General features: G+C 38.1%; 1 protein-coding gene across 1 annotated transcript; it reads right to left on the bottom strand.

The window, feature by feature from the left end:
• Window positions 1-1,017: 1,017 nt before the first annotated feature.
• Window positions 1,018-11,691, bottom strand: LOC147232220 (ras-related protein Rab-18). The gene is made up of 7 exons (XM_086151587.1): window positions 11,475-11,691; window positions 7,262-7,317; window positions 4,610-4,671; window positions 4,301-4,373; window positions 3,618-3,736; window positions 3,099-3,165; window positions 1,018-2,646 (listed from the first exon to the last, which is right to left on the bottom strand). The coding sequence occupies exons 1-7, from the start codon at window positions 11,540-11,542 to the stop codon at window positions 2,477-2,479; spliced, it is 615 nt and encodes a 204-aa protein (XP_086007713.1). The 5' UTR covers window positions 11,543-11,691; the 3' UTR covers window positions 1,018-2,476.
• Between the last annotated feature and the right edge of the window lie 272 nt (window positions 11,692-11,963).

Raw genomic sequence — 11,963 nt, 5'->3', positions numbered from 1 at the left:
AGAGAAGAGGAAAGGCAAGAGCCTGGGACTGGGAGTAGGGACTTTGAATATTCGGACTATGACAAGAAAGGGAGAGTTGTTCGACATGATGCAGAGAAGTGGATGTACTGTGTGTCCAGGAGACCAGGCGGAAAGGTAGGAAGGCTAGAAGCTTAGGGGCAGACTTGAAGCTGTACTGTCATGGTACTGAAAAGAAGAGAAATGGAGTAGGGGTTATCTTGAAGGAGGAGTTTGTGAGGAATGTTCTGTAGGTGAAAAGAATGTCAGATAAACTTATGAGTCTGAAACTGGAAATTGAAGGTGTGATGCTCAATGTTGTTAGTGGCTATGCCGCACAGGCAGGATGGGAATTTGAGTTAGTTCTTGAATGAGTTAGATAAAGTAATGCAGAACCCCCTTCAGGGGTTGCCACAGTGACTCGACCTTCTCTGTAAACTCACACAGACACACACACACACACACATATATATATAAATATTTTTCAGACGTGTGAGTGTGTGTGTGTGTGTGTCTTCTTTTTGAGAAAAAAAAAGTTTGCTCATATGAGTAGCTGATGGTTTTCAAATGCAGAAAGACAGAAAATGCAGCAATACAGCTCAGAATGTTGTTGATGACATAAAATTAAAATAATGATGTATTCTTGGCTGAGACAGGAGGCAGGAGATGAAAAACATGCTTCAAGTGAAAATCTTCTCTTTCATTGCCAGCCCCAAGCCTTACTTTATTGCCTAGGAGTTATACACATTAGTTACATGTAGTTACTGGTAGAGTTATGACAGCAGTAGCATTTCCTGAGAAAGCTGCCAAAAGGATTTAGATTGATCACATGTCTGGGGTCCTAGAGTTGTTTCAACTCTGTTTAAAAAAAGTCTCGATACTGTTGACACTGGAATGTGAAAGAAGGCAAAGTGAAAAACCCTTCACCTATCAGAGACATTTCCAACATCGACAACGATGAAACCAGTGTTTTTCAATCACAATAAAATACATTACTCACTGACTGCAATAACAGCAACATTTTCACTTAGAAAAGACATTTATATTACAAGGGTCATTTTTACACAAAGCAAAACAAAGGTTTAAATTTTACATCCAGCTTTACAAGTTATTAGGATTTGTAATTTATACATGTATGAACACAATTCATGTATTTCAAATGACAGCTAAATGAGGTGAATGCGTAAAATCAAACTTTCAAATAAATGTACCCACTGGTATACTATATGCATTTTTATTCTCAGTCCTGTTAACTCTGTGATTACAGTAAATAATTCCATCAGGGTCTTTTACTGAAAATACACAAATATAGTCGTTTACCATGCAGTTATAAGTAGTTAAAAATCTCAATTTTATAGTTCCTATCACAAACTGAAAGTAACTACATCCCTCAGCACTCAAATACTATAAAAAATAATGAAGGTCATGAACAGAGTACAATTATAATTAGTTTGCAGATACAACCAGAAATAGAAGCACACGTCTTTGATTTGCCCAAATTAGTGCTTGCATCCCAATGCCATTGACCAATGCAACAGCCCAGATCATTATGGAACACTTTTGATTTGTCCTTAAATTAGTCTATATAAAGGATTATATCCAGGCAAGTGACATTACTGGTATTATTAGTCTGACTGAAGAAATGCCATTGAGGTACGAAATACATTTACTTGGAATTTAATGGAAAGGTAACTGCAGATATTTCCCATATCGTACACCCCTAAAAAGTTTTGATATCAAAGTCAAGAAAAGTATTTAAAACCTTACCAAAGAAATTGTAATTCTATTATATATTGTGAACAAATGATGCTGTTGCATGGGAGAGATACATAATCTGAGCCTTTAAAGGAGTGCTGACCAAGAAAATTAGGCATCTCAGTTTGATTATTTTCTCCGTAAGCAGCACACAGCTCTGAGGTGCTATAGAAGGATAACAGGAGAACCAAACAAGAGCCAGAGTAGAGGGAAAAACAACCAACTATCCTCAAATTTAACCTACCAGTGAATGATTGTGATGTAACACAAACATAAAATTTGGCGCTGCACTGATACAGATGTGCTTGCAAAGGCAAATTGCTGCACTGAAAGCTGCATATAAGACATAAACCTAGGTTAAACTTGAAATTCTCATTTCCATATTTCACATCTACAAACTTTGTTTCACACTTCTGGTATTTATGCTCTTGTGAGTGCTGAGTCAATGAAAACAGGTAACTTTGACCAGGATACTGCAACTGCAGAAAAAGATGAGACAAATCTCAACCAAAGTCACAATGTTGAGGAGGCTTTGTATGTAAAGCGCAAAATTGTATCAGAAAGGTTGCGAACGATGTGAGTGTGTAGGATCAAATCACACAGCTTGGTACAGGGGAAGAGTCAGGTACCTCCACTCAACACATCACACAAGGAGTCATCTGCTTATGTTGGAGTTCACTTCGTTGGTCGTGCTTGTGTATTTGAAAATGTCTGTTGATGTCACCTAGAGTAGGTTGCAGTAGCCCCCGCAGGTTTGACCCCCGGCATCTTCATCTGTGAGCTGCACTCCTCGGCCATGGGTCTCACTCTGCCATAATCCAGGAGTCTGAATAATCTTCTCTACCAGCTCTTCGAATGCACACTGAACCCCATCCCTGGTCTTAGCACTTGCCTCTGGAAAGACAGAGTCAGAAGCAAGAGCAAAAAAATAAATGCAGAGGAAACTAGCTGAACAAATGCAGGTAAAAGATGTCTATTGCATACCATTTCTTTACCGAGACACATGAACCACTTGTTTAAAGCAACACACCTTCCTCTACATCTTATTAGCCAAGACTAAATAGAATAATTATAATGTTTCACTGACACTTTTAGAACTACAAATTATCATTAAGAGTTAAAGAAATCCATTTAACCAGATGGTATTGGGCAATTAATTAAAGATGGTGCAGTAAAACAAAAGTACAGGGGGAAAGGAAGAAAGAGGAAGTCTACTTCATTACTAGAACCGTTGCAAACATTCCTTTTCAATATGAAAGTCATTTCTGAAGCAGGTTCTCTCCTCATATTAGTCTATTGTAACTCATGCCAAAGGTCTTTGAAAGCGGGGTATCCTCCTAACTTACCTATAAAAAGCATGGAATGTTTTCTTGCAAACTTAAGCCCTTCAGCTCTGTCTAGCTCGTGGTTTTCCTAAGACAAAAGTAGAAGTAATTGCTTATTTGCAGTCTCCTGTGTGGATCTGTAATTTTCTGTGGTTGTACAGGGTAGAGAGGAAACGTAGTTTTAACAGACAACAAGCAGGATACAGTGAGTTCTTAATACACTACATAGTTAAGTGCTTTATCCTGATTGATGGATCCCGGTATCCTGGTGATACCAGGATAAGATGCCAAAAGAAATTCAAGTGGTGGCATTCCATGCTCATTCAGCTCTTTACTTTTGCATCTAAAAGTAGGATTGACTCTTCTTGCAATAGTCATTTGGGTATTTATCCATAAAATGAAATGGATATCAAATATCATATGCTGAAGTTTAGGGTTAGGCTTAGTCTCTCAAAACCTTAACATGGTCCTGGTTTCTGACCAAAGAGACTTGCTAATCTGATTGATAAGCATTTTCCACACAGGGTAAAACATACTTACCTTATCGATTTTGTTTCCAACAAGCATTTTCATAAGGTCATTCCTTGTACAGTACGTCTCCAGCTCATTCAGCCAGTTGTCAAGCTTGATAAAAGTTTCTCTTCGTGTGACATCATACACTGTTGCACAGAAGGTGAATGCAAAATCCTTAATTCTAGCTAATTAGTATAGACACAAAAGTCAAATACACGACTATCTTTCATTAACTTCACTGTGGGCTCAAATGGAGATTTTACCAAATTGTTAAAAAATATGTAAAAATTGTTTTCTGTCAGTATAATCAATGCTGTATTGCTTTGATACATAAAATCATAAAATTCTCACACACAAGAATTTGATAATGAATTATAAATAAAGAAAAGTAAATCAAGTAAAACACATTGGACACTGAAAGGACCACTGCTAAACCCAGGCAATGTGTTAAAATGTTTCATATAGTGTTGGACAAGTGTGTGTGTGTGTGTGTGTGTGTATGTGTTTGCATGTTTGTGTATACTTTGAGTGAGACAGGGGGGTTGATAAAATTTTAAGTAAGGGGACCAAAGTGTGATTCTCTCAGACTGAAACAAACATCCCTGTCTGTAAAACCATGTCCAACCTCGACTGTGAGGACACACAAGCAAACAAACAAGCACACAAGAATTTTCACAAAATTACAAAAACACCAGGGGAGCTCATCTTACCTAGGATGACGCCCTGAGCACCACGGTAGTAACTAGGCGTCAGGGTTCGGAAGCGTTCCTGTCCAGCTGTGTCCTGTAAAATACAAGCTGCTCAGCATGACTATAGAAAATGAACATTCAGTGTACAGATGGAAAACAAGAGCAGATGAACCAGACTGTCTCACAAAAGCAGCTGTTTGTTGGCATACATTATTATTTCAGCACCACCTTGTGGACATCAGGTAGACATTTTGGGAAACTTGAGGAGAGGGCGAAGACATTTAATTTATTAGATTTTTGTAACCTATAATTATGATATAGTGCACTTACCCATATTGCCAACTTTGCCTTGTTACCATCCACACTGATGGTCTTCACTTTGAAGTCAACACCTAGAGAAGAAAAAAACAGCCAAAAAGAAACCTGAGCTGATTGCTTACTGCAGTCTCTGATATGATGACTCTTACAGATTTAGCCAGTCACTGCCAAAAATATTAGTGATGTACAGTAATGGACTACAATAATCAGTGACAAACTGTCTAAAATATCCATATCACACAATGCCTGTGTTAACCCCTGCTATACTGACTGCTGTTATGCCCTTCCCTTTTATTTAAACTATTCTGACCGTCTACACATATCGACTTCATTGGGACATTGGGATTAAGTATAATGGCGTTAACTGAAGCAATAAAAGTCTTAATGACAAAAAAAGAGGGAAACAAATGGCTCAGAAAGTCACGTCAATTCCTGCCAGGTCCCAGAGAAATCAGACAATTACATGAAAACAATAATGCCGCCCCTCTTCCCCCAACAAGTAAATCTCCTCCACAACCTTGTGCAGTGTCTGGATGAAATACAGGTCTGAGTTTTAGTATACACTGACAGATTTACCACGGTAATGTGGAGCCAGAGAAAGGAGTAAAGATCATAGCCAAAATAAAGGAGGCAAAGAGAGAGCAGCAGAAAAGTTAAAGATATGTCATACACTAGATGTACCGCACACTTGCATATATGATTATTACAAAATGTTGAGAACAAAAGTTTACTGAAAACATTCCAGCAAATCTTGATCAGTTTCAAAATTACATTTTGAACAAACTTTGACTTTTCCTTTGAGAAAACATACAGTTCTTCTTGCAATATGGTGTTTTTACAAAACCATTTACACATCTCATTTAAAACATTGATAGTTGAAAAACTGAGGCAGAAAGGCTGAAATCAATGTGCCTTCTTTTAATCTACAGCAGCTACAGTGTTGATTACAGGATCCCTATTGCCAAATGCAGCCAGGTAGTTTTTGTGCTGCCTCCATCCAGGAATTAATGTATAGCTACTTGCATAGCTACAAGACGACAGTGAGGATGACAAACAGTGACATGAACAGTATTTTAATTTTACTTCTCTTAAAAAACCGTTGGTACAGATGAGCAACAAAGTGAGCTGGTATAGCATAAACAGCGCTGCTTGGCGTGTAGCTTTCAAGTTTAAAACAGGAGCTGCAGTCTGCACCTAATATTGTACTTCACCTCATGTAATATTTAACCAAGAAGTAACAGAGCAAGCAAAAATAAGAGATGTTAGTTTGTATTAACATGAAAGAAAAGGGTAGCAGTGTATCAGAGCACCTTTTTAAACAATCTTTATTGTCAAAATAAGTGAATGGATTTTTTTTTTTTAAAGTCAACTCTGCAATGAAAAAAACAAGTGTGCAAATACTACAGGCAGGCAGGATAAGTACTCTTGAATAATGAAGAATATTTTATATATCTATTTATCCCTGCTTATCTCTTCCTATTTATTTATCTAGTTATTTATTTATTTATTTTCTGTATGGAGCATGAGACCACTCAATTTCCTCCAGGATCAATAAAATATTTATAATTCTGATTCTCAACAACTGAAAAGTAGCTTTGTTTAAATCTGATGGCATTTTTTTTCCCCAACAAAGGAGGTTTGATATTAATATAAACTTATCGGTCATGACTTTACCTTGAAAAACGTATTTGTTTATGGCTTCAGTGTTTCTCAGTAACTATTCATATGTTTGTTTTAACAGATATCCTGTCAAAGTCAAGTGAGGCCTCAGATTAAATAGTTCATATTGTATTTATTATTCAATATTTTATTCTTTGTTTACACTGAATTGCATTTATTTGTGCTGTATGCAATAATGTACAACTATTTATGACATTATGTAATGTGCATCTAATCCTATGTTTTCATTTTATCTTAAGGGGCAGTTTGGCTCGGGGGGTGGAGCAATAATCTCGGAACTGAACATTCCTGGTTTTATTCCTGTGTTCCCCCAGCCTGTTGAAATGTTGTTGAGGAAGTCACTGAACAAGTGTCAGTGAACTAACTGAATTAGCTGCTCGTGGGATTGCTGGCAGCTGCCTACTGTTCATTGTTTATCCATGAGAAGGTAAACGCGGTGGTTGAATTTCGACCACTTATCGAATTTCGAATTTCTGTATGCATAACTAAATATGATAAAATAAATAATTTTCTTTATTGAGTCTCAGTTTTTTTCCTTATAACTGGCAAATTTTCTCTGGTAAAATGATATCAAAGCTGGTTATACTGACTGTGGTAGCTAACAGTGTCACACTGATTATACAAGCAAATATCTTGCAGTTTCTACCAGCTTTTGACTAAGATGTTTTACAGTCATATTTCTGTTTAACTCCTAACTCAGAATTTTTCTATATCTATGGGTAATGTAGCTCAGCTGGTAAGAGCAGTCGTCTTGGAAGTGGAGGTTCCTGGTTCCACTCTTCCAAGCCTGTTGAAGTGTTGTTGACCAAGACACTGAGAGCATAACTGCTCCCCAGGTGCTCCTTGGTGGTTGCATGGTGCTCATGAGTCCTCCACGATGGGGTTAAATGCAGAGGAAATATTTGCTGAGGTTGTATCATGTATACAGGGATAAATGTGGCGAAATAAAGGGATTTCCTCTATGACCTCTGACAGGTTACTCACCAATTGTAGCTGCTTGCTCTGGATCAAATGTGTCGTCTGTGAATCTTAGGAGGAGACTGTTGACAGAATGAAGAACTTGAATAAGCTTAGAGACTCATTATCACAAATATATACAGCAGTATAGCTTGTTTTAGTAAATTAATTCTACTTAAATGAATCAATGGTTGGTGTGAGTCAGGTTTCTATTATATTGTTGACATAATAGGGGTTCTGAGGTGAATGGCGATCACAATTCTATTTAACAACCTCTTCCATTAATCACTATGTCTTCTACATGTACTGTATGTGTTACACAAACTCTACATGACAGTTTTACATGGGGGTGGGGGACCGGGTTCTCAACTACAGAATGTCTGAGTGCTAATGCTTTAAGTACCCTCAACCTCAGTTGTTTCCCTGACACCAGCACAATTCTTATTCCTCACATGCCAACAGGACAGTGTTGCAGCACTGATGGCTTGCGTCTTAAGGTGGATTAAGCTGATGACTGATACTTGGAGGCAAGTTAGATGTTCTCTGTATATCTCATTTGTTCAGGAAAAAGGAAACCTATATATTCCTTGCCAGGCAGAAACCTATCCAGTGAGTTAAATGGTTTGAATGAGTCTAATAAATCAAAGACATGTATGCTATTCAGAAATTAGTCAAGTTGATGTATCTGCCTAATGATTGCTCAAGAAGTTTGAGGTAATGACATTTTAAACTGGTCAATGTTTCTGTTTATTGTCAAATTTCCTTTCTGAATCCACAAATTTTCTTTTTCTGGAAACACTGCCCTCGTCCTAATTAATTTACTGACACACAGCACACAGCAAATCTAGTCAGAAACTCATCAGGTTTCTTAAAATATATGCGAATCTGCAGCAGTAGTGGAACTTGGCAATCACTTAGGGTGTGTTAAGTCACTGCCAATACAGTCAGACTACAAGTAAGGCCAGAAAAAAGGGATAGTACCGTGACAAAGAATACACACACACACGTATAGTATATATATATATATATATATATATATATATATATAGGACGTACATGTATATATGGTTGTAGCATGTTCTACATGCTACAGTTATTTGAATGACTCTTACCGTAATCTTTTATGTTAACATAGCCTACCAGGCACGTTCTCAGTTCGTTGTTTATGCGTCACACAATGTAGACTATACCAGTGTTTCCCAACCACTGTGCCGCGGCACATTAGTGTGCCATTAGAGATCATCAGGTGTGCCGTGGAAAAATGCCCACTTTCAACTGATTGGTCCGAAAATTATTTATCCAACGCAAATAAGCGTATATCCTATGTCTATGTGGGCAGCATGCCCATTCAATGGCAACAGGTAGTGAATTAACCTGTGCATCTGTGTATCAGAATGATTAGTGACGCTTTGCATAATACATTTTTAAAAGAAAAAGTACTGTAATTTACGGACTATTGAGCCCACCTCAATATAAGCCGCACCGGCTAGACCAGGGGTCGGGAACCTTTTTGACTGAGAGAGACAAAAAACCCACATATTTTAAAATGTGATCCTAAGAGAGCCATATGTATATTTTAATACCAAAAACAGCTAAATGGAAGAGAAAGACCAACAATTTTAGAGTACAATAAGACTGAATTTATTTTGAACAACATACTTTGAAAAATACTTTGCTGCATTTATGTCATTCACCTGTTGTTTCTCCACTTGATTTGACATCATAATGGTACGATCATGTACAGTTCTTGCTGAGAAAGGTATATCTTTTATCCGTTTGATTATCTTGTCTTTATCCTTAAAGTCGTCAAAAAGCTTGTTGGCCACATCAAGCAAGAATGATTTGGCGTATTCGCCATCTGCAAACGGCTTCCCGCTTCTCACAATTGTTAAAGAACCAGCAAAGCTAGCCAAATTGTAATCACCTTGTTTGGCCCAGACACGGAGCTGCTGCTGACTAGCCTGCACTCTGGACACTAGTTCTTGACAGGACCTCTTTCTGTCATCTCCCGCTGGATATTTCTCTGCAAATGTGGCATGGCGTGTGTCAAAGTGTTGCTTTATATTTGAACGTTTCATAGATTAAATTTTATCATTGCATAAAAGACACACTGCACAACCCGCTCTCTCCACAAAGGCGATTTCTTCTGTCCATTCCTGCTGAAACATACGGTAATCCTCATTATTTTTTCTTTTCGTCATCTTCTTGGTTAGAATGGTTCACTCTGCATAAACAAGCTAACCAAAAATGAGGGAATATTACTTCTTGGCCTCAAAGTGATGTATGCAGGCTGTTGTAAATGATCCAATAAAATTAGACTTTTAGGGTATCGGACCGTCCCGCACACCAGAGTACAGAAAGGATTGGCTCGTTGTTGCGTGCCAGGGCGAAAAGTTGCAGGTGAAAATATCTTAAGATTAAAATGTGTGTGGATTTTTTTTTTTCATTGTGATGGCTTTTCCTGTATTTTTTTTTTTACTAAAGTAACATTATTAGTAAAATTATTGATTAATTTTTCTGTTAAGAAATTTTCAAAGAGCCAGGGGCAGTCATCTAAAGAGCCACATCTGGCTCGCGAGCCATAGGTTCCCGACCCCTGGGCTAGCCGGTCGCTCTCTCGGACTTCCTACTGCGCACTAAAACCGTCAAAGTCGTCCTCTCCGGTGTCGGAATTGAACGGACTCAGAATTTCCCGGTCATTTCATCGGTCCCATGTGACGAGGATAAACGTTTTAGCGGCGTGAAAACTCGTTAGCGTTCCCCACCCAAAGTCCATATATTAGCCGCATCGCTGTTTACGTGAAAAAAGTCACGGCTTATCGTCAGGAAATTACGGTACTTGTATCTGCGTAAACAAACAGGCAGCATTGTTGAAAACTACCAAGAGGAGTGAGAAAGCAGTGAAAGCTTGCAACAGAGTTGCTGAACTTATCTCTAAATCCAAACAGCAACACATCGTAGCATACCATTAATACTACTTGCCGGCTAAATCATTGTAGAAGAAATGCTCAGCTCTGGCGTTGATAAAGAAATAGCCCGAGTTCTCTCAAATAATACCATTTTCAGACATATTGATGATATGTCTTCGGACATTGCAAAAAAGTCTTCTGGAAAAGTTTCACATCAGTGGGACATTTGCATTGCGACTTGAGGAATCTACAAATATCAGATATATTAGATTTCACACTAAGTTAATTGAGACTACGGTTTCATTCTAACTCGTTAAAAATGTATTTGACATCTTTATTTGGTGGTGTGTTGTGATTTTTCTTAAGTAAAATATGTGCCGTGACTCAAAAAAGGTTGGGAAACACTGGGCTACACTTATTCAGCCTGTTGTTCTCTATTCTATTTTTATTTTAAATTCTCTTTCAAGATGAAATGCCTATTCTTGGTGTTGGATTTTATCAAATATATTTCACCCAAAAAATGCGGCTTATACCCCAGTGCAACTTATATATGTTATTTTCATTCTTTATTATGCATTTTGGCTGGTGAGAGTTATACTCCGAAGCGACGTACAATCCGAAAAATACGGTATTCGGAGGGGGGGGGCACTGTCTCTGAGCCGGTCCCAAGCTCAGATAAATGCAGAAGTCTGCGTCAGGAGGGGCATCCAGTATACAACTTTTGCCAAAACCAAACATGCGAATCAAACCTAATACTCTATACCGGATTCGTGCCAATTACCTATGGGATACCAATGGGAATTGGGCCACTATGGGTTGAAGGTGTCGGCAGTCGGCTTGTAAAAAAAACAACTCATTCAACCTGTACCATGACTCAGCAAACTATACTGTAAAGCTACATCAGTGCCATAAAGAATTAGGCATGAGCAATTTGCCTATAGAACAATTGATTTGTCTTATTCGGGTGACGAGGGAACAGCGTAAGCTAAGCAACCGTATTCGACGATATCTTTATCAATATTGTAAGCCTCATTGGCAAAATAATTTTACCTTTCTTGACCCGATACACACACAAATGGAAATACGGTTGAATGATGTTCACTGTGAGATAGCAACGACCATGACACCTACAGCCGATGCGAGCTAACGTTAAAACGCTTTCCTAGAACCCGAACGTCATGAGATATTTGAATGTGTACACTAGTCATCGTTATCAAGGGAATTACGAAGATGAAAATTACTTTAAAACAACATAACCTGCAGAATCATGTGGCTCTGGTGCTAGGCTACCTACATCCCGCTAGCAATGAGTCACATTTTTCTTAGCTTACCTGGACTTTCCAACACCACTTTCTCCTATTATTAATATTTTTAACGTCGTTAGGATGTCTTCTTCCATTCTTTCCCACGACGGTAGCTTTCGTTTTTTAAATGGACATAAAGGTCTGCTTGAACTCAAAGTTTCTATCTAACAGGCGTTGTTGTGTACTGATCGCAGCTACATAGTTTGACAGCGTTTTGTAATAAACACTCACTCCAACCATATCCGGTGTGACTTGCTCCTATTTCCGGTTTGATCGAAGCCATGACAATAAGCAGTGTAAGTGACCTCAGAGTAAATAGGAGGTTGCTAGATTGTTATAGTACTTCCTGTTCATACGGAGGTTTATTTTAAAGATATGAATGTGTATAAAAACATGGGAATTAGAGTTAAGGTAAAATGGGAAAAACGATTAGGAAACGCCAATCGTTATTTCCAATGTATACTTAAAACGGTTTTAATGATTGGTTTTGTGTTCAACACACCGATTAAAGCGCTA

Source organism: Fistularia commersonii, chromosome 8 (genome assembly GCF_037954325.1).
Source record: "Fistularia commersonii isolate RoL2024-O1a breed Wild chromosome 8, RoL_Fcom_v1.0, whole genome shotgun sequence".
NCBI lineage: Eukaryota > Metazoa > Chordata > Actinopteri > Syngnathiformes > Fistulariidae > Fistularia > Fistularia commersonii.
Note: the sequence above shows the minus strand (reverse complement) of the source record. Positions and strands in the feature narration are given on the sequence as shown.

Bases quoted from the DNA above. Each gene is read 5' to 3' on its own strand.
- LOC147232220 (XM_086151587.1), bottom strand. From the start codon at position 11,542: ATGGAAGAAGACATCCTAACGACGTTAAAAATATTAATAATAGGAGAA. The intron at 7,318-11,474 runs GTAAGCTAAGAA...TTCTGTCAACAG, and splicing joins AGTGGTGTTGGAAAGTCCAG to TCTCCTCCTAAGATTCACAG. The intron at 2,647-3,098 runs GTAAGTTAGGAG...CTGTCTTTCCAG, and splicing joins ACATTCCATGCTTTTTATAG to AGGCAAGTGCTAAGACCAGG.